The sequence below is a fragment of the Chelon labrosus genome (assembly GCF_963514085.1).
Source record: "Chelon labrosus genome assembly, chromosome: 14".
NCBI lineage: Eukaryota > Metazoa > Chordata > Actinopteri > Mugiliformes > Mugilidae > Chelon > Chelon labrosus.
Window position 1 is genome coordinate 16,701,251 of NC_140347.1, and position 27,694 is coordinate 16,728,944.

Here is a 27,694-nt window from a genome sequence, read left to right on the forward strand (position 1 = left end):
GAAACAATTACTTCCATGTTTAGTATATATAACTTTATTATTGCAGTACGTCTTCATATGTTAACCATGTTTTTAAAAATACCTTAGAGATTACAGACACATTTTACATATATACACACACACACGTCCTCAAAGGCAGCTTCCTTCACTCTGTAGGGTTCAAGGTTTAAACATCAATATTGCAACATATAAAATCTGCTGTCTTTGTATAGTTGTGTTTAAGATTTGCATGCAGTTACAGTATTTAGTATCGTGATGGGACAGGTAAAAATAAATAGTCAAGAGTAAGTGACCCAGATACAGACGTTGTCCACTAAAAATGCAACACACCAATTTATCATAAAGTCTTTTTTTTTTTTTTAAAGGCATATAGTGCAAAACCAGTGCATCCGACACCCGGTGACAAGTAGTGAAAGTAGTCGTTGAACAGATGATTATTCTGCTGTGGTTTCATTCATGTGTCCTGTGCATATTTTTTTTCCCAGCAGCTTTTTAATTCCAGTGTCACCGATTTACATGTACAAAAGTAAAACTGTTTGTCACGAAACATAAAATCATAAAGTCTTAATAGTTCAGTCCTTCCGCTCCTATAAAAGAACCAGGCGATGGAGCGAGACGACGGAGGACGACTTCACATCTCAAAATGACGGAAAATGCTTTCGACGTATCCCAGCACCCTCTGCCAGTCCGGCCCGTCGGCCTTAAGCATCTCCTCCACTGTCTGCCACACAGTTACAGTGGAAAGATGAAGATTGTGAGAGTATGTTAATGTCAAACAAAACTACACTCAAGCTGTAAACCGACTCTAAATCTGAGGGTAAAGTTTCATGGTTTTGTGTAAAACTGCACTGAGCATCTTTAGTGTGGTTTAAATGTCTCACCAGCGTGGCCGTGATCCCCACACTCTCTCCCGTCTTAAAAGCAAGATCCAGGTTTTGTCTCTGTAAAAACAACAACTTTTACAGACTTTCATTAAACGATCCCATAATCTGGATTAAACTGTAACTGGATGTGACTGAATGTTTTGTAAAGACTTTTTAGATGTTACCTTCTCAGCTGGCTTGAGGCTGTCGTAGGGGATGTGAGTTGGTAAATAGGTGTGATAAACGGCACAGAAGGCCAAACCATCCTCCCAGCTGCTACTAAAGTTGGTGATCTCAATATTCTGTCAAAAAAATAAAATAAATAGATGATGAATTATAATCCACTGTTTTCCTGCATTGGATCCCATGCCTTTCAAGTTATCATGTAAATCAAAACATCTCACTAATCCTAACTCTCCTCTCTGACCTTGTAACCTTGGGTACGACTCTGGCACCAGCGCAGGAGAGAGTTTCTTCTGGAGCCGCCATGACGCCTCAGCAGAGCACTGAAACCATCCTGAGGTCTACAAATAAAAACATAGCAATCAGAAATCAGTCACTGAATACAGTTTAATTAGTATAGCTCATAGTTAGAATTCACTTAACTAGAGGACACACACTGATCAGGCATAACATTATGACCACCTTCCTAATATTATGTAGGTCTCCCTTGTGACTCATCAGAGAATGGACATGGGCCTTCTGAGGGTGTCCTGTGGTGTCTGGCAACAGAATGTTGTTAGTGGGGGCCTTTGGGTCCTATGTGTACATGTGTCAGGCTGCATCCTGCTGGGGATGGCTGCTGCCATCAAGGAGTGTCATTGCTATGGGGTGGGGGTGCCTGGTCTGGTCTAGGTGGGTGCTACATGTCTAAGTAACATCCACATGAATGCCAGGTCCAAAAGTTTCCCAGCTGAAAGTTGAATTGTCACAAGATGGTCAATGTTATTTACTTCTCCCGTCAGTGGTTCTAATGATGTCCTTGAAAGATTAATAAAGTATTCTGATTCTGATTTTAATGTTCTGGCTGATTACAGTAAACAAAGGAAAACCACCAAGGCATCAAGGAGATACAAAATCATAGAAGCCTATTTAAATGTTGTAGTTCTAAAAACAGCAAATTGTGCATTTCCTTGTATCATCCTTAGAAACTCTAGACCTGCACATAAAGCTTCTTTGGTACAAATTCTGATCTGAAATCATTGTTCAGATCAAACGTCTACTCACTTGACAGAATCTGAGCTTTGATCCTCATCCTGTTTTCCTGCAACACACACGTTATAGTCATACAGCCGTACATTTAGGCCATCTAAAAACACATAATAGTGGTTCGACAGGCTTTTCTCTCACCTGAATAAAAGCTGGACCAGCTGTCCTGCCGCTGTAAAATGCGTTCCATCCTTCTCCCTTTTGTCGGCTCTTCTTTCTGGAGGAGATGATAAATGACACAAAGGACTGATTCAGCACAGGACCATCATTCATCAACGCCCAGTGCTTTTCAACAGATGTAATACCTTGCATAGAGGCAATGTTGTGCTTGTGTTTTTTGAAGCCTCGTTCTGAGGAGAAGACTCGGCTGGAAGTGGGAGACGAGAGAGACTCCTAGAAAAAAAACAAAAAAACAAGAATGTGCTTGTAAGGACTTTATTGGCTGTAGTGTGAACTTTTGTGGACACTCACCAAGATCTTTCAGACAGCATCACTATCCTCCTTGGATCTCTCTGTCCACGTCCGTCTTTCCTCTTCTCCAGATCAGCCAGACTACGGAGGTATGTCTCCGCCACCCCTTTCCCTTTCAGCTCCAAATTCTCTGATCCATTTGTCTCCTCAGGATCATGAGGGACATCTTCAGCACCCACCTCTTGATTTGCCTCATCTTTAGCTTCAGTCTCTGCTTCACTCTGCTCTGTAGCTTTCTGTATTTCCTCCTCAGAGTCTGCCCGTTCACCCGTTTGTCTGTCTTTCGCTCTGCAGACGTTCCTCAGTGCGTCCAGCTCGGCCCGTTCCTGCCGCTGCTGCACGGTGAGTTCATTTAGTTTCTGGCAGACGTCCTTGTGCTCGACTCTCAGACTCTCCAGCTCCTGGTGTGTCTCCTGCTGCTTGCAGAGGGCCCGAGCCAGCTGCTCCTCCACGGCCCTGTGGCTATCCTGGAGCAAACCCAGAGCCTGCTCCGACTCCACCCGCAGCCGGTCGGCTACGGACACGGCGACCTGCAGGTCACACTGGAACTGATGCCACTCCAGCCTCTCTGTCTGGGGAGCAAACGCAGGACTGTAATCTGGAGTTAAAGGCTCTTTGTTCTCAAGTTACTGATAAATTACCACTTGTATTTACTGCTCAGACAGTAAGTGTTACAAGATGAAGTCGCTATGACTCGTGGAGCATTGCAGTGGGTACGGAAAGTATTCAGACCTTCACTCTTTGTTATATTGCAGCCATTTGCTAAAAACATTTAGGAACAAAAACTGAAATATCACATGGAAGAAGAAGCACCCTTTTGAGCTAATACAGCCATGAGTCTCCTTGGTAATATGGACCAAACCTGGATTTGGGGATCCTCTGCCATTCCTCCTTGCATATCCTCTCCAGTTCTGTCAAGTTGGATGGTGAACGTTGGTGGACAGCCATTTTCAGGTCTCTCCAGAGATGCTCAGTTGGGTTTAAGTCAGGGCTCTGGCTGGGCCATTCAAGAACAGTCAGAGTTGTTCCGAAGCCACTCCTTCATTATATTAGCTGTGTGCTTAGGGTCATTGTCTTGTTGGAAGGTGAACCTTCGGCCCAGTCTGAGGTCCTGAGCACTCTGGAAAAGGTTTTCGTTCAGGATCTCTCTGTACTTGGCCACATTCAGCTTTCCTTCAAACGGAACCAGTCGTCCTGTCTCTGCAGCTGAAAAACAGCCCCACAGCATGATGCTGCCACCACCATGCTTCCCAGTTGGGACTGTATTGGGCAGGTGATGAGCAGTGCCTGGTTTTCTCCACACATACCGCTTAGAATTTAGGCCAAAAAGTTCAGTCTTGGTCTCATCACACCAGAGAATCTTATTTCTCATAGTCTGGGAGTCTTTCGTGTGTTTTTGACAAACTCTATGCAGGCTTTCATGTGTCTTTAGGAGAGGCTTCCGCCGGGCCACTCTGCCATAAAGCCCTGATTGATGGAGGGCTGCAGTGATGGTTGACTTTCTAGAACTTTCTCCCATTTCCTCACTGCATCTCTGGAGCTCAGCCACAGTGATCTTTGGGTTCTTCTTTACCTCTCTCACCAAGGCTCTTCTCATCTGATTGCTCAGTTTAGGAAGAGTTCTGGTCGTCCCAAACGTCTTTCATTTAAGGATTATGGAGGCCACTGTGCTCCATAAATTTTTTTGTAACTTGGCCAGATCTGTGCCATGACACAATTCTGTCTCTGAGCTCTTCGGACAGTTCTTTCTTCACTTCATCATTCTCATTTGCTCCGACATACTCTGTGAGCTGTACAGTCTTATACAGACAGGTGCGAGCCTTTCCTAATCAAGTCCAATCAGTTTAATTAAACACAGCTGGACTCCAGTGAAGGTGTAGAACCATCTCAATAATGATCAGAGGAAATGGACAGCACCTCAGTTAAATATACGAGTGTCACGGCAAAGGGTCTGAATACTTTCCGTACCCACTGTAAATGCAGCAACAACTCACCCTGAGCGTCTCCCTGAGTGTGTCCACCTCCTCAACCAGCTCTTCTCTCTCCGTTATCAAGCGCCTGAGCAGCTCTGAGGGACGTGCACAAAGGAAGAAACTAAAGTTAACATCTGTGGAGGTGTGAGCTAAGGGTGGGATAAAATCTTTCCAAGTACTCTGACCTCCTGCTTCTCTGGTGGAGCACCAGCGTCATATATTTTTCATTTTAAGTACCAGAGGTGCTGTTCACCCCTCAAGGCTGAGGAGCAGCTACTGTGAACACACACCCGTGAACCTGAGCGCCTTGAGCGGATAAACATTTGTGGCGTACCAGCGGTATGAGAAGGTGTCTGGGACTAATAACTCTGATTTATCCATCACAGTGAGCATGGATGGACAATACTGGTCTGCTGCTTCAGAAACTGAAAGTATTAAGCAGTAATGAATAAAAAATAATGAGTATTGAAGGATATAAAAGCATAAATATTCTATTTTCTTGTCTATTTAACTTTATGTACAACATGTGCACATTTCATTAAAACAAAGCATGAGACCATTTCTAGTATAATAATTAGTAGGTACTGATGATGATTAAATGACAGTGAGTGAGATCACCAGGTTTACATTGACGTGTTTTTATTGTGTATTTTATTACATCCAGTCTCTTCCATTCCACACGACGAAAGAGAAGTTTCCTCTTGGGAAAAGGTAATTAACTTTAGTCAGACGTCTCTAAAGTCCACATTCACCAGATGAGTAAGGAAATTGTCTCACCTTAAAGTTTAAATACCTTGATCACTGAAAATGGGCTTTGAAGCAAAGCAGGAATGATCTCATGTTAGGTGCACTGTTTGAAATGAAAAGTATTTTCGCATAGATTCGGGATTTAGAAGTTGATCATTTTGTGTTTTAAAACAAGCATCTTCAAGTCAAGTCAAAGAAATAAAGTTATAATATCGAGCTAGTTTTATCAACAACCTTCGACAAGGTTGCATGGACAGGAGATATTTATACCTGGTATTAACATCAGCATAATGACAACTGATCCACATTCTGCATTTACACTCGGCTGGGATTCAGTGTGAGCTTAATTTCCTTTAGATGTGGTTTGATAAAATAAATAAATTCTGATTGCAGTATGTTCTCTGTGCATTTAATAATTTAACACCTAGATTCAGACCAGATGTTGAAATTAGATGTAATCTTTAACTTGTGTCTTGTTTCCATTTCCATCTTCCTGTGTTATATCTACTGTTCCCTAGCAGTGATCAAAGTTTATGTAGAGGAAACAAAAGAAACAGGTAAACATGGAGAGCCTACCTACTGCTCCCGTGGTAACATCAGTGCTGGGGCTCAGCCCTAGTGAGGACCTGTAATGCTCCATCAGACTGAGTAAAACCAAGGTCATCTCTTCTCCGACTCTCTCTGCTGCAGCCTGAGACTCCAGTCCGCTATCTCCCTCCTGCCAGCTCTGCTCTGTAGGCGATCCTCTGCACAGAGGCAGAGGCGGCGGCGACACCGGACTGCTCGGACTGACCGCTGCCCCCTCGTGCCTCGCCGCTGCGTCGCTGGCGTTTGCCGCCGAGGAGGTGATGCTGTCCACGCTGATCACGGCCCATTCTGAGGGAGCCGACAGCTTCTGTGTCCAGTCTGCGATTGGAGACGTGGTCGAGGGGGTGGTGCTGCCGGCTGGTGATGGAGTTTGTGCCTTGTTGGTGGGAGCTGCAGGGGATAAGGCCATGGCAGTCAGCTCTGCCTGTAAGGGAGTGGTAGGAGGTGTGTGGAAGAAATCTAAAGGAGAACCTGAGAGGGGGGAAACAAAAAGGTAAAACAGAAAAAAAAAAAAAAAAAACCTTCTGTCCTGAGCTTTAAAATCATCTAATAAAAAGCTGATGATGTTGCACCGCATGCTAAGCCCCCCTCTTCCTCTCCTCAATGCAGATGTAAGCACTCGGTGTCTGCTCCTTTATTTACTGACCTGGGCTGACTGATGCAGCAAAAAACCTCTCCTGCCAGTGTGTTGGCTGGCAAACTGGTCCCCCATGTGGCAGGACTCAGGATGAGAGGTGATTTTACTCTGATGCGCTAGCAAACAGCTGCTACTAGAAAGTGATTACCTCCATCATAAAAGCAGACAGGATTCTGCATAAACTGCGCAACTCCAAAACCCCCCCTTCCATGAGGTATTAATAGTGATTTCATTTGTGAATTATTTGCAGTTTGGGTCATAAAGCATTCTCTAAAGAATAATCTGTCGCTGAAAACTAATTTTAGAGCTATGTCATTCCTGGATGAAGCTGATATTACCTGGTTTATGTAGTGCAGATTTATTTTGGCTGCAGGAATCCCCACCTGCTTCAGATCTTTTCCCTCCTTGCCCTTGTGTTGTGCTGCAGGATTGTGCAGACTCATCATTTCCCTGGCAGCAGCACGAGGCAGTCTGCTTGGCTACGGCCGCAGGGGAGCTACTCTCATCTTCTATCCCGAGCCTACTTCCTGCATACTGACAGCCAAGAGAGACGAAAACCAGGGGCCGCATTTTAAGCCGCAAGACAGAATTAAACTGAGCGAGCGTGTCGATCGGGTGTCTCCAGTCGGAAACGAGACACGTGAGGCTAGGTGGGGCGATTCTGTGATGCTCGGAACTGACGGATACTGAAAGAGGCCAAAACTCTGATGTTGTTGAATCCAGATTTCACTGAATCCCCTGGGATACAGTTTATATTGCACTGTGAAGTTTCTCTGTGCCCATAAAACTCAAAATCTGATGCCAGGATTTCATTTGGACAATCTATAAGAAGTCATGCAGCCCACTTTTAGATTTAGACATTTATACACCAGTCTCATAAAACTGATTTTTGTTTAACTTGTGCAGTCGATCCTTCTGACTTTCTTAAATCAGTATTAGTTTTAATATACTTCACTCCATAACATACAAGTTTCTGTCGTCTTTGCACTACGTCCGTGCGCTTTGGGTAAACAAAAAGGATGATAAATGGCCTCTGGAGGAACGTAATGAAGCATCACTGCACTCCCTTGTGTTTAGATGGTGTATTAAACAGGAAACTAAAGTGATTCATGCAGAAGCAATGGGATTTGTTAGTCTTTTGTGATGCAGAGGAGTGACTAGCACAGAGGTTTTGACTGACCCTCTTGGATGTAAAGGCTCCCGCTGCTTCACAAAATCATGCAAACTTAAAGGAATGTTTTGTTCTCTGCGCAAACCAGCTGAAATTACAGATAATGACACAGAGACAATGTGCATGTGAAACAGGGAAGTCAAGAGTGAAACAAAAAAAGAGATTCTTACTTTCTTTTGTTTGGAAGATGTCTGTGGAAAATGTGAAGTGAAGCAAATTAAAAACGGTACATACACATACACTTTGAAAAAGAGAGTAAACAATGAATAAATAAGAACTAAACAACACAAAAGGGCTGTGTTTGTATGAGTGTGTGTGTTACCTGTAGGTCCATGGCCGTCTTTGCCATTGTGGTTACCCATGATCCAGCAGGGGTGGGTTTGTTGACGGACTATCCCAGGTGTCCTTCACTGCGTCCTCTGTCTTAGAAGTCCCGCTGCTGTCTGGACAGGGGATGAATATAAAATTTTCATGAGTATGACTCACAAATACATCCAGGAAAATGGAAATCTCTTCTGCAAAATCTTCTAACTGAGAAGGTACACCCAATATTTAAATAAATAAATAAATAAATAAATGCTGCAGTTGGCTTAGTACAAAGTAGTTAAATGTATGTTTTAATCAGCCTGAGTAGCTGTGTTACAGACTCAACATGAAGCAAAATAAATGTATCCTAAAATAAAAAGAGAGCCACAAGAGTAAAAACATCCTGTCTGTCAAGTGTAACACAAAAATCAATGTTTTTCCAAGACTCAACCAGACTCCATGTATGAATCGTGCAATTTAAGGGTGCCGTGGATTTACCAAAAGAAACATATTCTAAACATCTCAACAGACACAAGACACACATGAAAAAAACATCCTCGGGTTAATTCGGCACACATGTGATTTTAAATAGCACAGCTGGCTTTGCTAGCCAACACGGATTACTCTAGGATCGGCCTATCCGGAGAATAACTCTTCATTTTACACATTTAAGTCACAGTGCAGATAAGTGAATCATACGCCGTATTAAAGTGGACTTCCTGTGGATATTAAATTTGTCGCGAAGATGTTATTTGGTTCATTTTTTCGTCTCTAAGAAGCCATGCAGTTTTAAAGTGTCCGGTTGGTGAACGAAGTTTGGGGCCGCGCTGTTTCTGCTGTCAACAATCCGTATCAGAGGAACTGGCTATATTTCATTGCAGCATTTAGGCTGCTGTCATGTGTGTTGCGTGTGAGCAGCCACCTTTCACACATCATTACCTCCAGTTTCATTCATCCTACCTGTTCAGCCTGTCAGCTGGATGTCTTCCAGGCTGGTCCCCGGCTGTCCGGCGGCTCTCCTCCGGGTGTCTGGACCTCTCTCCCCTGGTTTTCCTTCCGCCCCGTATCCCAAAAAAAAAACACCAACAGACGCAAGTCTACTTAATGACAGTCGTTTTCCTCTGATATCCCATATTCACCACACAGCTAAGGAAAGGCAGCCAAGTCCCAATAATATCCAGCTCCGCTCCTTCGCCTTTAAATCCAATGCGACAAAAAGCCAAGAAGGAGGCAGAAACTAACTGGCTGCGCAGCAGGAGCAGCTGCACGTTTGATGAACCACACGGAGGTTGTTGTTAATGACATTATTTAGAGCTAAAATAAATCACACCAGATGACGGATGAGAACGCTAAACGATGCGTTTTGTCTTCGGCGTGAAAGAGTGCAGACAAAAAAAACCAACAAAAAAACCGGGCGCTGAGAAAGCAGTCACACCGGCTGGACGCTAATTATGTGCTGTTAAATGCAGGTGTGGTGGCACGCAGGTAACAGGTTCTACTTTCACACGGTCTGCAGGTGGATCACGTCACGCAGCGTCTGTCAGAGTGGATCCAAAGCAGCCAAGCAGCTCAGACAGTAATCTGACATAACTTTGCTCAGTCAGGCATTAAAGTCTGAGCTTCAGGTCATACAGAGGACCTGATAGCAACACTACCGATAGTCAGTCCTGTCCAGTCATCCAAGTCAATGGATTTAATTGATCTGAGCAGAGCACGGATATTTGTCTCCACAGGTCTGAAATAGTGAAGGACAACGTGTGGTCTCACTGAGCTACTGAAGGACATCAAACCAATTAAATCACACAAGAGGGAGACCTGGATTTGGAGTCTATGTCCTGAAATGTAAAAGCAGTTGAGACACTTTAAACACAATTTAGAGAATTTACAGAACTCATCGGAGAGTTGACATGGGCCTTCTGAGGGTGTCCTGTGGATGTTGTTAGTGGGGTAGGGTCTCTGGGTCCTATGGGTTGAGGGGAGGGGAGGGGCCTCTGTGGATCATCCCACAGATACTTGAGCAGTTTGGGATCTAATGAATTTGGAGGCCAGGTCAACACCTTGTGCTGTTTTTCATGCCTCTTTTAGTTGTTCCTAACTGTTTGTGTGTGTGTGTGTCTGTGTCAGGCTGCATCCTGCTGGGGATGCCTGCTGCCATCAAGGAGTGTCATTGCTATGGGGTGGGGGTGCCTGGTCTGGTCTAGGTGGGTGCTACATGTCTAAGTAACGTATGAATGCCAGGTCCAAACGTTTCCCAGCAGAACACTGAATTGTCACAAGATGGTCAATGCTATTTACTTCTCCTGTCAGTGGTCATAATGTTAGGCCTGATTGGTGTATATGTTAAAATATTATATGAGTTAAATATTAAGCCCCAAGCTTATATAAATAAAACATCCCCAAATGTAGTAAATTAAATCAGTATCCACTGTAAAGGTATGAGGCCAAAGTAAGGCTGAATGGATACACTATAGGTGAATTTTCAAATACAATAAGCCTCTTTATTCACACCGTCAAGAAGGAATCTGATGAGACTGAAAAAGCTTTAGTGAAAATTTGTCAAAACCATCAGTCAGTAGACACTGATGATGTTGAATCTGTTCTCTACCGCATCCAAATTTGATGCAACATACTGTAAATGAAGCACAACACCGTCTGCAAATCATTTTGTACAACAAAGCAGCCTCTTCACTGAAAGTTATGTATGGTTTGGCTGAACCTTCCATAAACAATAACCTTTGTTTGGTTAATCGGTCCTACCGGGTAGTGAATTCAAATCACCACAAGTTGGCGTCAGGGCATCACAGAGACTGCAAAACTGCTGGAGGAGAAACCAGGAGAAATCAACGTAATAATAAACATGAGGGGTTCATATGTAGAAAACACCATGTCTAACAGTAGAGCAATAATCATCCTGGAAGCATGCGAACTGTAACACACAGTGGTGTGGTTGTTAGCACTGATGCCTCACAGCAAGAAAGTTCTGGGTTCGAATCCATTGGCCGACTGAACAGCCTTTCTGTGTGGAGTTTGCATGTTCTCCCTGTGTCTGCGTGGGTTCTCTCCAGGTACTCAGGCTTCCTCCCACCGTCCGAAGACATGCTCGTTTGTTTACTGAAAATGAATGAATGAATGAATGTTTCATTGGGATCTAAATGTTTCAGAACCATGGACAGAACACTAAACATGGTGCTGAAGATAGTCGTCTCTGGCGCCCTCTAGTGACCACGTTTAGTAATAAAATTAACTTAAACACTTCTAAACTATACATTTTATGTTTTTATCTTCTAAAATGTAGTTCTTCTTCTTTATTTATTCAATTATTATTTTTTTCCCTTAATTGAAATCAAACTGTTGGTATACTGCTCAATGTTAGCAGCAGTGTGAAGGCTGAAGTGAGCTGGGATTTATTACAATGCGTATAACATAACATATTCTACGTGTCTGTTTTGAAAACTTGTACAGTAACAGCGTTGCAGATATTCAACCTCTGTTACCTCTCAGTCAGAAATCCATTTCTTCCATTTAATAAAATTCTGTTTGCAGGGAAATTTAAATCAGTCGACTGAAGTTTGTTTATTTATGATTCAAAATGTTAAAAACAGAATAAAATCTGCTGGTCTCTGCGGTGTGGACAAAAGGTTAAGATTGCTGTGTTCAGCATCTGCCTCCGCACGATTCCTCTGTGACTTCTGCACCTCACCGCAAAACAAGTTTCTAAGCGATCCATGTTTATTCTCGCTCCTCCCACACACTTTGCTTACCATAAACATTGTCTTAAAGGCTTATTTAAAATAAATAAATAAACAAAACTATTCTTCTGCTAATGTTACCTTAAGGAGCAAGAAAAACAGAACTTAATGAATATACGGCACCATGAGCGGAATATGTGCTTTGACAATAACCCATTCCAGGAACTGCCCTGGTCTACCTACACTGGGATGTAATGAAGCACTCCAGTAGTAGTTGAAGGACACCCCAGCATAGAACAGGATGCTGGCCACCACAGACTGGTAAAACACCTGTAGTTGCTGCCTGCAGATGTTAAAGGAAGCCAGCCTTCTCAGGAAGTAGCACCTGCTTTGCCCTTTCCTGTAAAGGTAGCCTGAGTTCACTGACCAGTCAGCCTGTCCACCTGCAGGCCAAGATACTTGTAGGAGTTGACTACCTCCATCTCCACCCCCTCTACGGAAACTGGCTTAAGGTAGGAACTCTCTCCAGTAAACTAATTGCTCCATTTCTCTCTCTCAACTAATCATCGCTGAATCATGTCTTCCCAGCACTAACCCTAAAATAGGATCGTTGACGCAAGGACGATTATTGGTTGGCAGGACCTGAAGGGAAGGGATGAAGGGGTCGGATGCGGGGGAATGAAAGATTTTCTTTGGATGTATCCGGCTGGTTCTTGAAAAGAAAGAGGGAAGAAGAAGTGGAGAAGTGAGACAAACAGAGAAAGAGAGCGAGCGAGAGACATGTAAGCACAGGAAGCAGAATGACACGAGGTCAAGTTATAATAACGTTTTCGTCTCTGCAGTGAGAACAAAGCTTAATAGTTGCAGACTGTGCTCAGCTTCTGCCCCCACATGGCGAGTCCTTAAATATCCTGTCTGTGAAGGTCTTCAGTCGTCAGGGTCATGGTTTATCCAAATCATAAAGCTGAAAAAAGGTGGGTGGTGGTGAACATCTGAAACCCACACGACTAAGGCCTATAAAGGCCAGATATACAATCAATTATTTTAACTCTCTGAGGGATAACTTCTCTGCTGTAGTTTGTTGGGGCCCCCTACAGGCCTGAGGCCCCAAGCGGTTGCCTGCTCTGCTTTTTGACAAGCTGTGCCTCCGACACTAATGTCCCAGTGATGGCCAGAGATCCGGTCACAAGGTGTGAAGAGGGGTGAATTTTTTTGGGAACGAAATCTTCAGAATTTTCCACTTTTCTGCATAAAAATGAACCAAACCAAACAATTCTACTCTGGTCTCATCCGTCCACAAAACATCTTCCCAATAGTCTTTTGGCTTGTCCACACGGTGTTTAGCAAACTGCGGCGGGGCAGAAATGCTCTTGTTCTCCTCCATTTATTCTCAATCTGTGGTTTGGTGACCTTTTACATCCCGATGAGCAACGCCAAATATTTTTCTCGGCTCCTCAGAAAGCTCCTAGAGGTGCACTTAATATTTGCCACGTGCACAGATATGTAATATTGGCTTGCTTTCCTGAATAAACATATACACCACCAGTATAATATTTTAGCTTCATTTGTCGGATCGGATTCTCTTTCTCCACTATCAGGACTTGTGTGAAAATCTTCTGATGTTCTGAATCACGTGTTGTGCAGAAATGTAGAAAATGTATTTTTTAATAGAATATCATTGAAACTCGAAATTGATATGTTTGACATTCTGCTGTCCACTAATGAAGATAATAAAAACACTGACATTAAAAATATGTAAATGGTGCATAGCCTATCTGAATTATACTAATATTGGTAAGAATTAAATTTGATATAAAAATCCAGTCATTTAAATGCATAACTGTGCTTTCTGGGTATTTTCTCTTTACATTATTCCCATTATGCTGAAGGAGACGAGCGCATTGAAGGAGTGCGTCTACTTTTTAACTCTTCACTGCTTGCATGTAGAAGTTGCGTGTAATATTGGGTCAGTACAAACAGGCAGCTGTAGGTGCAGACTTTGTAAAAATGGCGACTGATCTGGGCTGCCTTCATAAGAGCAGCGACGCTCCCAGTGACCACAACATCAGTGGGTTGTAAGTCTTCTCCAATTAAACCATGAAGTGTGCAGCGGCAGCAGCGGCAGTAGCAGATGGACGGGGACTTGCGTCGGACAAGAAGACACCAACAATCCGCCTTCATCATGGGAAACTACGGCCGCTCTGCTGCAGATGTTTCTAACGAGCAACGCCATGGACATTTTCGCGGATGCCAGGGGACGCGATCGCCATCCACTCATTTATCTCCCGTATACTATCGAAGAAGAAGAAGTGACCTTCTGTGAGGCGGAAGATGTCAGCGCTGAAAAAGGTAGGATGGAAGGGAGGATTGGGGAAGGCGCACGGTGTCGTGTTTGTGCCGTTTGTGCATGAGCCTGCGACGCAGCCTGTCATTTTTATTTTGTTGTTGTTGTTGATCTCAGGTGCGTCCTCATAATAAAGGTTTCTGATCCAGAGTGTCACACCTGGCCACGCACACCGTGAAAGTGCACGTCTTCAGAAACTGCCAGAAGTTCTGCAGAGCGAGAATGAGTCACAGGCTGAATGATTTTCTTTTTTTCTTTTTTCTCTCCTTTCAGAGTGTTCCTGTTATTTTCCTACGCTGATCAATCAGTGGCACTGAATGATGCATGGCGTGTGGGAGTTGGTAGAATTAGTGTGCATGTGTTTGGGTGAATGGAGGGGACCCACAGCTTCTCCCCTCAAGTTTCCTCTTGTCAATGAATGCCCACATGTCCTCCTCCATTCAGTCTAACGTGTATGTGTGTATGTGTGTGTGTGTGTGTGGAGTGACTCAGCTGTATTGTACTATATCTGTCATCCATCTTTTCATCTGTCACAGGTGTTGCCATGGCTACTACAGACTCACTGCTGTCTTTTCTTTGAGAAGGACTCAGGTAAGCGGCGGGAGGGGTGATCGAGTCATGAGGAGGTGTCAGTCACCTCAATAGGCGGCTCTTTTTATTACCTGAGGTAGCCGTGGTCTGAGGGGAATGACGTTTTGTAAAGGTGGAGGCTTCCTCCTTCACGTATTTACTGGCCTGGTCACCGTGTACGTGGTTAATAGCTGTCAGAAGGAGTACTTTTAAAAGATAACTCATAGTCTGTATTTCCCATTGTCAAAATGAGATTTTTGCCCACGTCAGATTTTAGTAGTTCTTGCGTAAATCTAGTAAAATAAGTGTCGCTGGTAGAGAAACTTTGAAGCTTTATTTAAATAATCAACTGATTAATTATTAACTAGTACCAAGATTTGTACTTTAGTACTCATGGGAACTAAACTAACACCAAGCTCACATCAAACAACTGCCAACAATGAAAGCCGACTGTCACGTCACGTCACTTGTCTGGACTGAAACGCTGCACCTGAACACACCACGAAGAAGGAAATAACTCTCCATACCAGCAGGTGACAGTAGTCCGAATTCGTCATTCAAAAGTGGAAACCGGAAGAGCTACTATTAGCTGGGAAGCTAGGAAGTTATTCTGCAGTTTCTTCATTCTATACGATCATAATGTTGGAAAAAATATTTGTGGATTTGAATGTGATGCGAGAAAACGAGAAGATCCTCGTGTGCGTGCGCGCCCGTTGAACTTTTGCTCATGCTCTGGTTCTCCAAGCTGATCAGCCAATCAGATTGTCCTCTCTCTTGTCTGTAAAGCTGCCAGTATCAGTCAAAGTAGTGGAAACAATGAGAGACACAGCACACGACCAATAATCAGCTTTGAGTATGACAACCTTTAAACTACGATAAAAAAACACACAAAAACACGTGATCCACCAACAACTAATGTGAGAGTAACATTTGCTCGAAAATTACTTAAGATACAGCTTTGACTCATTTTAATGTCGTTTAAACTGAAACTTTTTACCGCGTTCTTTTATTTTTATTGACCTCTTAAAACACAAAACTAATATCCTCTCCAGAAAACTGGGGAAACGCTGACCAACACTTGACTTTTTGCACTCTGGCACAAACACAGCTGACAAATTAGAAGTCCGGTATTGACTCTTTTTAGCTCCGTTTGGGTCTCCACCAACTCCAGAGGGAAACATCTCACCGATAGACGCTAATTGAGTTGAGCAGGTGTACAGTTATTCTATCATAGAAGTTTTTTTTCCTCTTTCAATCCCTACCATTAAGGATGAACCAAAAACGAAAGTCTGAATAAATGAAAACTGTCAGGCTGTGTGATAAACCTTGGTGGGTTTGTCACTATCGGAATAACTTTCATTCTTTCTCAATCTAAAAACATCGACAAAGTGCAGCTTTAAACCACGGCGCAATTCAAATGTCCCTTCAATAAGCACTCTTTATAGTGATTTGGATTCCTGCCTGTAACCATGACTATGTTACATGGAGGAAGCAAACGCCTTAGCAAACCTCTAATGGTTTGGTGGATGTGTCGCAGTGTGTGGAGAATTTGAACACGGCTCAAAAAAAAAAAAGAAAGTCGTTAATTAGTTAAACTCCGCACGACTCCTTCTCTCGGCAGCAGAGGTCAGAGCACCGAGAAGCATCCAAGGAAAGAGCTCCGCAGGGGTCAGCTGTCTTTCTCTTGGCATTTTTTTTGGCACTGCGGATGATCAAACGCCGGCTCACATCAACACAAACATCAAATACCATCACTACCACTGTGATGCGTTTGAAGCCAAAGGCCGAGGTGGAATCATTAAAGGATGATCTTACGTTTTACTTTTGCAATTAAAATATTATATTATTGACATGACGGGGAAGAAGGAGAGACAAGGAAAGGGTTGAGGCTTCTTTCGCGGGGTAACACCGTGAGGACGTGGTGTTTTTATTTTTTGGTGGTTTGCAGTCTACACTGCTTCATCAAGATCAGTCATTTACTGCTTCCAGCTTCAGGAACAGAACGCAAAGGTATGCAGGACAATTCACAAAGGTTTGGATTTAAACCAATATTAAAGCCTCTTCTCCTAAAAGTGATCCAACACTGGTCAAGACAATTAAACTCAATGTGTTTGATCCAATTTCTGCACAGAATTAATTACATTTAGAGCAGGGGTCTTCAACGTTTTCCAGGTCAAGGACCCCCAAACTAATGGAGCGATGGAGCCGGGACCTCCTACTTATGTATATGTGAATTTAATGACATTTAAATTTATGGAGAAAAAAATTTTTGCGACCCCCCCTGCAGTACCCCTGCGGACCCCCTAGTGGTCGCGGACCCCCTGTTGAAAACCTCCGATTTAGAGGAATAAGTTGCAAATATTCATGCATCTCCCTGGTCTGTCCTAGTTAGAGGTCTTAAAATCTCTTTACGGGAACTAGTCTTTTTGAGGTGATTGCCTTATGGGATATTAGCCATATTCAGTTTTCTCGTATTTAAGGAAATCCAGATGAAAGATTGTCCATTTGTTCCTTGTGTATCATTATATATTTATCCAGCAGCTTTCAAACGGCGTGAGTAATATTACATTTTGTGAATTCTAATGTATAAAACTAAAAAGAAAGTATTCTTATGATTCCCATGACACAAGGTCAACACGTTATCGTTGTGAGGAGCAGGTTTGTTGGTGTGAAACCAACACGTTTGACTCGTTCAGACCTACGTTTTGCGTCTCTCTCCCAACGCCGTTTCGTTGGCCTGTGTCTTGAAAAACGATCGCGCACGTGTTAATCGTATTCTGAAAAGGTCTGCTTTACATCACAGATGAGCTGACGGTGGAGTTTCAGCACGGCCTCACATCAGAGATTATCGGCGAGTTAATCACGTGTCGGGGCCCTGCCGGTGATTTTACCGGGCTTTGTCAGCACAAAGGCCGGTGATGAAGAGAGCGCAGATACGGGAGCATCTCTGCCTGTTTGATGTGCGTAACGTAAAGAATTGTTAGAGGTTTTTTTTTCTTCTTTATCAGCCACCCGCAGAATTTGCTCTTGATCGCACCTTAGTCATCACTTTCTCAAGGTTGAGGCAGAAATGTTAATGGGTCTGATCGTTTTAAGGAATATAAAGCAAGCGAGCTGGGAGCGCTGATGCTGTTTACGACTTCTTCTTTCTTTTCTTTTTGTCAGAGAACGAGATGAGGCTCTTAAAACCGGCACATTGAGCATTTGAAGTGTCTCTTTTAGTTAGTTGTTCGGTTTTTAAACTAGAACGGGTTTACACCACTAGGTGGGACTGTTTGCTTTGACAAACATATCCAGCCAACTGCTGCTTTGACATGCCTGCTGGTGTATTTTTCACACAAACAGGCCATTTTCTCAATCCAGTACAGTATTTTTCTTAGCTGGGATGCTTTTGGTGTTTGTGTATGCCGCAGAGTGAATTTGTTAGGACTAAACGTGAAATTTTTAATAAGGAATTTTTTATTGGTCATATTCTTTTCAATACAGCAGCTGCTCTCATGTTGTTCCTAAAGAAAAACTGTTTTATAAATCTCTTATTATTATGCTCTCAGATTTAAACTGTTTGTCGAGACATGTGGATGTTGCATTCAGAATTTGAACTGTACTTGGCAACAGTGACTTGCCGTGCGCATTTTTGATGGCTTTTACCCGTCTATGGCGTCTCCCTGAGGGTATAATCTTAAAGTGTAGGATCACTTATAATCCAGAGAGCTTTCCTCTTTAGATTTATCATTGTATTTATCTCTTGGGCTTCCCTATAATAGTACCTAATTTAGCTCATTGTGCCCACAGTGCTTCAGAGACCGCTGATATATGTACACCGACCAGGCACAACATTATGATCACCTTCCTAATTTTGTGTACAGGGATTGCCTTGGCCTCCGTACAGGAAGGAGTCTCTGCTCAGGTCTGCACTGCATCACTCTGCCAGGACAGAAAGATCTTTTTTCACAGCTATTTTCGACACGCTCCGTCCCCGTGGTGGCCTCTTTGTCTGGTCAGGAATCTCTTGTCACCTCAGTCACCTTGGAAGCAAGAACCCCAGGTGTCTTTTTCTGTTTTTGTCTGCCCTAAGGGGAAACATATAAAACAACTACACACATATATACTGATCAGTCACAACATTATGACCACCTGCCTAACATTGTGTAGGTGTCCCTTGTGCCTCCAAAACAGACTCATCAGAGAATGGACATGGGCCTTCTGAGGGTGTCCTGTGGTGTCTGGCAACAGAATGTTGTTAGCGGGGGTCTTGGGGTCCCATGGATTGGGGGGAGGGGCCTCTGTGGATCATCCCACAGATACTTGACCAGTTTGGGATCTAGTGAATTTGGAGGCCAGGTCAACACCTTGTGCTGTTCTTCGTATTTTTTTTAGTTGTTCCTAAACTGTTTTTGTGTGTGTGCCTGATGGGGATGGCTGCTGCCATCAAGGAGTGTCATTGCTATGGGGTGGGGGTGTATGGTCTAGTCTAGGTGGGTGCTACATGTCTAAGTAACATCCACATGAATGCCAGGTCCAAAAGTTTCCCAGCAGAACATTGAATTGTCACAAGATGGTCAATGTGATTTACTTCTCCTGTCAGTGGTTGTAATGTTGTGGCTGATGGGCGTATAACTACCTAAATTTTATGAATGGCAGCAGAGGTCTTGCAGCACGCTCTTTCTGCACACAAAATAATACAAAGTGGAATGCAGTAAAACCACCGTCATGGTTTGATTTCAAGGCTTTCACATCTTCGTGCGTTCACCTTCCGTGCCCTTCTATTCTATCTGCGTCCATAGAAAGAGCAATCATATTTCTCTTGAGCTACTCTTCAGCATACCAATAAGTCTCATGTTAGGACTTAAATCAATATGATCCAGTCCCAATCTGTATTTATTCCTCTCTCAGATTGTCTCTCAACCTTTGAAGCTCTGCTGTGCACTAGGACAGAGGAGAGGCTGGTGAAGGAGGGAGGACGTGAGGGGAATGAGAGGGCGGTTGAACTTGGAGATCAAGTGCTCTGCCGGTTGGTGGACTGTTTGGTTCTGGTTTGAATGAGAGCTAATCTCAGACTGTGCAAGTCTTGTCATTTTCTTGGAGCCGGTGGAACTATCCATTTTGGGATGCTTCTCTTTTACATCTCCCTTGTTTAACTCTCTCTGCACCATTTAACCACCTGCACATGGCGTGAGAAACGTGTCTGATCTCCGTGACGTAGGCAGGGTCCCAGCAAGACCAGGAAACGACGCCGTCCTTTTTTGGTCGGAGAAGTGATGTCATCCCGGGGAGAGTGTGAGGTTGGCTGGGGCTTTATTGAGATTCTATCACCAAGAGCACCAGACGTATGACCACATGCACCAGTCAACACGAGGACACAGATCAGGCGAACTGAGGGCTAAATATCATGGCAACACGCCTGTGAGTCGCCACGAACACCCCCCCCCCCCCCGTCAGAGGGAAAGGAGTGCGAGGCAGAGGCATAAAAAACAAGAGAAATGCAGATAGAAACCCAGAGGGGAAGAGGGACAGCATGAGTGTGCATGCTGATGGGGAGAGGAGCGTGTGGAGCCACAGAGCTGCAGAATCCTGAATCCAGCAGATGGAGACTCCGTGTCCTTGTTTTGTGGTGATCTGTGGGAGCAACATGCAGCTCGCGCCGCTGCCTCGCACTGCTGCAGTGGAGGAGTAAATGCGGAGCCCACCACTGCTCCAGGTGATCCACAGCAGCCCAGCCCGGCAGACTGCTCCCTCCTCAGCCTTCCCTCTCCTCCTCTTCCTCCTTCTCCTCCTCCACCTCCTCCTCCTCTTCCTCCTCCTCCTCCTCCTCCTCCTCATCCTCCACCTCCTCCTCCTGTGTCAGTGCTCCATTCCTCTGAGGGCTTTGGGGGAAAAAAATAACAAGAAAGGAACGGAAAAACAGAGGAGAAATCCCGCTTCCCCCCTTCCCGTTCTCAGATGTGACACACCTCTGCATGACTGTCCGCCGCTTCCCTGTCATCGTGTGAAGACGCTCTACATATGTGCTCCAATGTCTCCACAACATAGACTCGCTACGAGGTAAGAAGACTCATCCAGAAAAATATTTCTGGTGTTTCGCTTTTCTCTGGACATTTAGTGTTTAACTGTTACTGCCTTGTGTGTGTGTGTGTGTGTGTGTGTGTGCAAATTTAACAGGTAGATGAGAAGTTGCTACATCAGATTAGGTCATTATTAGTTTTCTTCAGTTTAGATAGAATCGAGAGAAGCTCTTGCTGACTAATATATTTGTCTTCAGTTTTGGAGGAAATAAAAAAAGAAAAGCACGGCTTGTCCTCAACAATCGCAGGGATCCGTGCGAGTGTGTGTGTGTGTGTGTGTGCCGATACGTATGTGTGTAACAGAATCCAACAGGGTGGGAGGGATTGCTCCTCAACCAGGCTTCTTGATGGGCAACAAGGGGATTTTCATCCTGACAGTGTGGCCAAATATCCTTCCATCCGTCTTCTCGCGGCAGAAAACGACGACAGAATCTGTGGCTTTAAAAAGAAATAAACCCTGACAGATCTTCTTTAATGGCACCAGTAGGTTGTTATGTAATCATTTTTCATGGATTCAGTAACGTCCACAGAGAGAGAAGTGATTTTTCTGCCCGTCTTTTTGCGTTCCTTGTCACAGACCTGAGAGAATCTGGGATGGAAGAGAGGAAATAGGAAGGGAATCAGGATAAGGCTGGGGGTGAATGGGGACAAGAGGGGGACGAGGGGAGGTGCAGGAGAACTTACTCCATCACTCTGTTGGTTTGGGAAACCTGCTGGCCAACAGCTGAACGGTGCAATCCTTCAATCTTCTCACATCGCATGCAGGGTTTGACTCTGCAGAGCGTGAAGCTGTTAAGTGACCTAATGAGGGTTCATCACGTTTCACACTCACACTTTGTAATGTCATAAAAAGAGACGGAGGCTAGCTGGTGCTGCAGCGATATCCAAATCCTGCATTCTGCTGTTTGGCAAGAATGCAGGACTCTGCCTTGCATGTGTGTGAAACCTTCTGTTTTCATCTCCTCGGAAAAGAACAAATGTGTTGGGTATGACCTAAAAAAAAAAAGAGAGAGAAGAAAATGTGTGTATATTCATTCATGTCTCCATACAATTGGATGCATGCAGGGTTTGCTTCTAACTGTGCCGTGCAGTCACACACACACACATATTAAACATATTACGTTTGCCCTTGCAACCGGCTCCCGTTCCTCACCCACTGCACACTCAAAACCCTCACCTGCATGTATATACATACAGACACACTCAGACAGCTGTGTGGACTGAATCAGGCTGCTTCCCCGTGTAGCAAGGTGTCTGGCTGACGTGGTCGTTTGTCATGCGTGGCATTGAGATGCAGAGGAGGATCTCAGAGGAGCAGAGTCTCAGCTCTTCGCAGCATTTTTTTTTTTTTTTTTTTAATTCTTTCATTCTCACTAGCATCCTGAAACGCTCCATTTAGCCGGAATAAGAGCGGAAAACTCCACCAGCAGCCTCCAGAGGCTACAGTCTGTATTACACAGGAGGATTTTAAAAAGTGTTGGACAGAATGTACCGACTGACTGATTTCTGCTATGATGGGTAAAGGAATAGTTTGACAGTTTGGACATGAAGATCGACCGCTGTCATGTCTCTACAGTAAACATGCAGGTGGAGCCTCCAGTCGGTTAGCTTAGCTTCCTATAGTAACTGGAACTGGAAGTGTAAGGAAATAAATAAATAAATAACATTGTCATTTTAAAAGGTGCAATGTGCTGGACTATTTCTTGGCCCGGACCAGTAACTTCTCAGTTGGTTGCCTTGGCAACTGCTTCCGGCCAAGAAATGGAAAGCAGCCAATTGTAAAGTTAACACTTCAGAGAGCTTTAGAGCTTTAGAGGGGATGGTATGCAGATTTTGTTACCTTTGGACAGAGCCGCTGTTTCCTCATTTCTGTTCTTTACGCTAAGCTAAGTCAAGCTAAGCTAGCTAACTTCTGGCTGTAGCTTGATCTTTACCGTACCACCGTGATGCTGCAAGAAACCTTTTAAAATGGTTTATCCCTTTGGGAGCACGCTCATCTTCATTTCTAATCCTGCCTGGAGACACGGTGCTGTGAGGTATCTCGTGTGCGAGCCTGATATCTGGCAGAAGACGAAAGGTCGAGTGGTCAAAACATCGAGATTGATCCTCTGCGCGGTTTTTAAGGGAGTGAAGCAGTTAAATCTCAAAATGCTAAACAGGGGGACCATAATAATTTGCAGTGAACCTCCACATTAAAATTTCAATGCAGTGGTTGTTGAGCTCTTAAAAGAGCAGCGGTAAAAGGACGCTGATGCCTAAACCAACGTGTAACCTCACGAGTCTTTGATTTCTGACCCATGATGGAGGCTTATATTCAGAGCGGTGAAACATCCTCGGCATGCAGTATATTATTTTTAGCGAAGGCTCTCGGTAGCCAATTGAGCTTTTTTTTTTTTTTTTTTAGTATTTTTCACCCACTCCTCCTTGCAGATCACTTTCAGTTCTCTGATATTTTAGGATGACTTGCAGGCGCACATTTACCCACACATTATCAGTGATGTTCACGTCGGGGGGCTGTGAGTGGCCGCTCCAAAAGGTTTCAGTTCATGGTGGATTTTACGGCGCGTGTTACGCCGTTGTGGATTGGAACGATTCGATTTTTCGGCTCCTGACAGAAGCGTGAAATTTGTATCCAGAATCTGCTGATCTTTCGATATCTAGTTTCTTTTTTCTGATTTCCCGGCTCCACGCTAATGAGTTGGCAAAGGGTCTTTCCATCTACTGACGCTCATTGTTTAGCGTCATCCTACCAGTTGTTTCCAAAATGGCTCTGGCTCATCCAGATATTAATTTTTTCCGATCAGGTCACGAGTAACACGTTTTAATAACGCCTCCACATGGACGCCATTTGTGCCAAGTCTGTACTTCAAAATCAACAAATACTGCTTACATCTGTGGCTTATAAAACACCTCATTTGTTTATCTGTCTCTCACTCCTACAGAGCTTGTTTTGCTTCAGGATGTAGCTGTAGCACATCTGTCTGCCGATGGCATCTTCTGCCTCTGTTAAGTTTCTGCAGAGGTTTTGACGGTCAGCAGGGAAAGATTAACCAGCCATTAACTGGCGAGCTGCAGAGAAGGACCACAACTAAAATACCAGCAAATTCTGTCAAGTTTAAAGTGACGAGCCACACAGTTGTTTTTAATTGAGCTTTTGTGTCGTCTTACCTGTGGGGGCTGAAGAGTTATTACTACGGTGCATCTGTGCTGCACCATCAGGACATAACATGAAAGTCAAAGCTGGGATGGCTGCTTCTTTGTATTTTCTTCTGAGGAAACTTGACGTTCCGTTAGTGGCATAGTTTCCTTAGTCTCTCTGTTCACGGTAGCCCCAGAAGCTAGTATTAATTCAAAAACCACTTCAGATATACTGTAGCATGAGGTGCACACAGCTGCACTTTCCTCTGAGACTCTTATTTTATTTTAACAGTGGAGCTAAATCACCTTCGTCAAACTTCAACAGCAGCGAGAAGTGACATTCCCTGTGATCCCGCAATTAACTTACCTCTGAACTGGGTTTCATTCAGCAGTGGAGACCTCAGACGGTTACAGCTTCAGATCCTCTCATCCTGTCACCGCCGTGCGTCGCGCTGGCGGCACTTTGTTATTTTCTCCCACTTTTACGTCAGTGTCTGCGATACAAAAGGTAAAACGGATGACCAGTCAGTTCACAGAGCTGCAGATCACATCAAAAGCTGTAGTCTGTTGTAATCAGATTGTAGCACATAAGCATCTCTTTAATTGTCTCAGCAGCTCGTATACTTAAAATACAGAGAGAGAAACAACGACGGAAGACAGGTGCACGGTTGTTCGTTTAACAGCAGTTAATGTGTTTACGTCCCCATGACCCAATACAACAATGGCTCATTTTTGTGACAGATGTCTATCTGGCAATCAGGAATAGTAGGAATGATTTTCACAAGAGTAGGACATTGTTTGAACATTTAAATCAGTGAAATTTAGCTGCAAATGATACAAGGTTTGAGCCAACATATGAATTTGTCAGAATAATGAGACTGACGCTGTTTAAAATGAACCATTTTAGGGTGTTTTGTTTTTCTTTGTTTCCATTTAAACCTGACACTTAAGCTTAAGGAATGAGTCTTCATACCAGTGTGCCTGTGTCTTTCTGGACTTACTAAAACTCTATTTAGGGGCTTGTGAACTGCGTTAGGCTTCTCTCTGTACCAGTGGTGATTGGAACTGAGCGGCTCATGTTGGAGGTAATACGGTTACTTTGACTGAAATCCCTGCAACACAGAAAAGAGAGAAGACGTCTGAGTAGATGGTGCGTAGGAAGCAGAAGGACGGAGAATCTTTTGTGCTTGTCGGCCCGCTGAGAAAATTCAATGAGGAAATACATTTCAGACCAATCGCAGCTGCTGGATCTGTGTCGCTGCGACGTGTAGTTACATTTCCCGGGGAGGTTCTCCTCTCCGGGCTATGGGTCGGATTCAACGTAGGAGCCTAAATCTAGTTCATCCTTATTTACAGACTTTGCAATTAACTTTGTCAAGTTTCAGAATCTCATTATTTCATCAGTTGATCTCCTGAGGGTTGTGTCACTTGGAGAATCTTAGTCGAGCATATGAGCATTTATATTCACTTTTTAAAGACAATTAACTAACAGATACAGTTTCGCCACGTCTCATTTTATCCAACTTGATTCCCAAAACCCAAAAATATTCTGTATTCTGTAAAGAAAAGCAGCAAATCCTGACATTTGAGAGCCAAAGCTGCATCATTTTAAACATTTTCTGCTTCAAAAGTGACTTCACCATCTGCGTTTTTTTTATTTTAGCTGTGCGTGCAATTCCTTTATTCCTTTGCCGCTGATCTGACCCAGGGGCCTCCACCGAGATCATTAAAGTTTAATCACAGCTCTTTTATCTTAATGGCTCCTGGACACCTGATGTTCAGTCCTGTGGATAAACCAAGAGAAGCCGGATGGAAATAACCAGAATCCTGGTTCTCTGTTTTAATCCCTGAGTGGTGCTTGGTACAATACCATGTTAGGTAGCGAGCGAAGCTGCGTGGGTGTACGAGTGAGTGGAAGAGTGAATATAGAGAGCATTCAGAGGAGTGAGCTGGATATTGGCAGCAGGGAGAAGGATTGATTATAATTTATTGTTTTGTGCTGAGAACATACTCTCTCGACCACTTTTTGCATAGATGACTGGGAATTTTGGGAAAACTGCTTAGTACAGTTATGAATGTAGAAAGGATTTCCGTGGTTATGTCAGCAGCTCCGTGGCTAAACCTTGAATTTCTCCGTGTAGCTTTAATTCAAAGGCAAATGCGAGCTGCCTCATTGTCACGCCGCCTCAGTGAAGGCCTCCTCAGCACTACACCACATCTTACTGCACATAACCTTGAGTGACAGGCACTTTGAGCCACTCTCAAGCATTTAGTTCTGTGGATTTTGACAGCGACGTCTTGGAAATCCATTGTGATTTTCTGAATTGAACCCCCTGCTTTTCTCTATTTATATTTGTGCGTCATCAACCCTCTTGGATTTGACTCAAAAATGATCCGTGTCAGCTGTCGGCGCCTGTTGGAAATACGGCAAATAAAACGCTAAATGCACGGGGGAAAAAAAGAAACGATGATGATGATGGGCGACGGCGACAGTGCATTAGCGTGAGTGGGAAGTCACGCATTGTGCATTGATCAGCCCAAGGAGAGAATCTCTTGTCGTAGTCCAGCGAGCTCGCTGGAGTGTGTTACACTTGAGGAACGAGGAAACCCCTCATCCAGGTGTGTTATTTAAATTCTTTTTCAGGAGGGTTAAAAAAAAAGCTGTTGCAATTAATAATGGAATCATCCCTAATGAGGACTGGATTCATCCACGGTCTCTAACAGTACGCCGAGCGGGATATGCTGCTCTCCAGCCTGTTTCCATGGAGATGCTGAAGAGCTGTAGCGTTCTTTTTATTTTTTTTTTCTCCCTCCCTTCTGCTGTACATTCCTCCAAACAGTGCTGCTTCATAAGAGGGATCTGGGCCAGTGTGTGTGCGTGTGTGTGTGTGTGTGTGTGTGTGTGTGTGTGTGTGGGATTCAACAGTGTGTTAACAGGCACACAGACACGTATGCCGCCATTGACGGATATGCTTATGCTACTGTGGTAGTATTAAGTGTGTGTTCGTGTGTGTCGGTACCTCAAGCAGTGTGTTTGTGCAGTGTGTTGGTGCACTCTCTCTCTCTCTCTCCTCGTGTGTCACGCTAGTAGTAGCTGCTAATCTTGAAGCCCTGCTGAAGAAGCGAATGTGCGAGTGTGTGTGCAGTGAGCTAAACAGGGTGAATTATCAGAGTGTGTGAAAGCTACTGTAGCGCGCGTGTGTGTGTGTGTGCATGAGATACTGTAGTGAGTCAGAGCGACAGAAAGAGATCATGAGTGAGAGGGTGAGAGAGGTTAGAGAGAGAGAGAGAGATGGAGAAACAGAAGGTGAAGAGACATGAGGATCTAATGAATGCAGGAAATAATGGTAAACAGTGGACAGTATGATCTCACTGGGAAAAAAAGATTCTTCTGCTATACACCAGTCAGGCATAACATTATGACCACTGACAGGAGAAGTGAATAACAATGACTACCTTGTGACAATACAATGTTCAATGTTCTCCTGGGAAACTTTTGGACCCGACATTCATGTGGATGTTACTTAGACATGTTCCTAAATTCACTAGATCCCAAACTGATCAAGTATCTGTGGGATGATCAACAGAGGCCCCTCCCCTCAACCCATAGGACCCAAAGGCCCCCACTAACAACATCCTGTTACCAGACACCACAGGACACCCTCAGAAGGCCCATGTCCATTCTCTGATGAGTCACAACTGTTTTGGAGGCACAAGGGAGACCTACACAATGTTAGGAAGGTGGTCATAATGTTGTGACTGATCGATGTATATGTGTGCAGTTGTTTTATATGTTTCCCCTTAGGCCAGATAAAAGACACCTGTGGTTCTCGCTTACAAGGTGACTGAGGTGACAAGAGATTCCTGACCAGACAAAGAGGCCACCACGGGGACAGAGCATCATGAAAATAGCTCTTTCTGTCTTG

General features: G+C 44.0%; 1 protein-coding gene across 1 annotated transcript; it reads right to left on the reverse strand.

Annotated features, from left to right (window-relative positions):
• Positions 1 to 8: 8 nt before the first annotated feature.
• Positions 9 to 9,786, reverse strand: LOC311499842 (uncharacterized protein). Its single transcript, XM_084560979.1, has 13 exons — positions 8,926 to 9,786; positions 7,982 to 8,102; positions 7,830 to 7,850; positions 5,840 to 6,322; positions 4,538 to 4,611; positions 2,544 to 3,115; positions 2,378 to 2,465; positions 2,214 to 2,289; positions 2,091 to 2,127; positions 1,291 to 1,387; positions 1,049 to 1,165; positions 882 to 941; positions 9 to 721 (listed from the first exon to the last, which is right to left on the reverse strand). The coding sequence occupies exons 2-13, from the start codon at positions 8,019 to 8,021 to the stop codon at positions 632 to 634; spliced, it is 1,755 nt and encodes a 584-aa protein (XP_084417105.1). The 5' UTR covers positions 8,022 to 8,102; positions 8,926 to 9,786; the 3' UTR covers positions 9 to 631.
• Positions 9,787 to 27,694: the final 17,908 nt, after the last annotated feature.

Coding starts and splice junctions, on each gene's coding strand:
- LOC311499842 (XM_084560979.1), bottom strand. CDS start 8,021: ATGGGTAACCACAATGGCAAAGACGGCCATGGACCTACAG. Junction 6,323..7,829: donor CATCTTCCAAACAAAAGAAA/GTAAGAATCTCT, acceptor CCCCCCTCTCAG/GTTCTCCTTTAGATTTCTTC. Junction 1,166..1,290: donor GTCGTACCCAAGGTTACAAG/GTCAGAGAGGAG, acceptor TTTTTTTGACAG/AATATTGAGATCACCAACTT.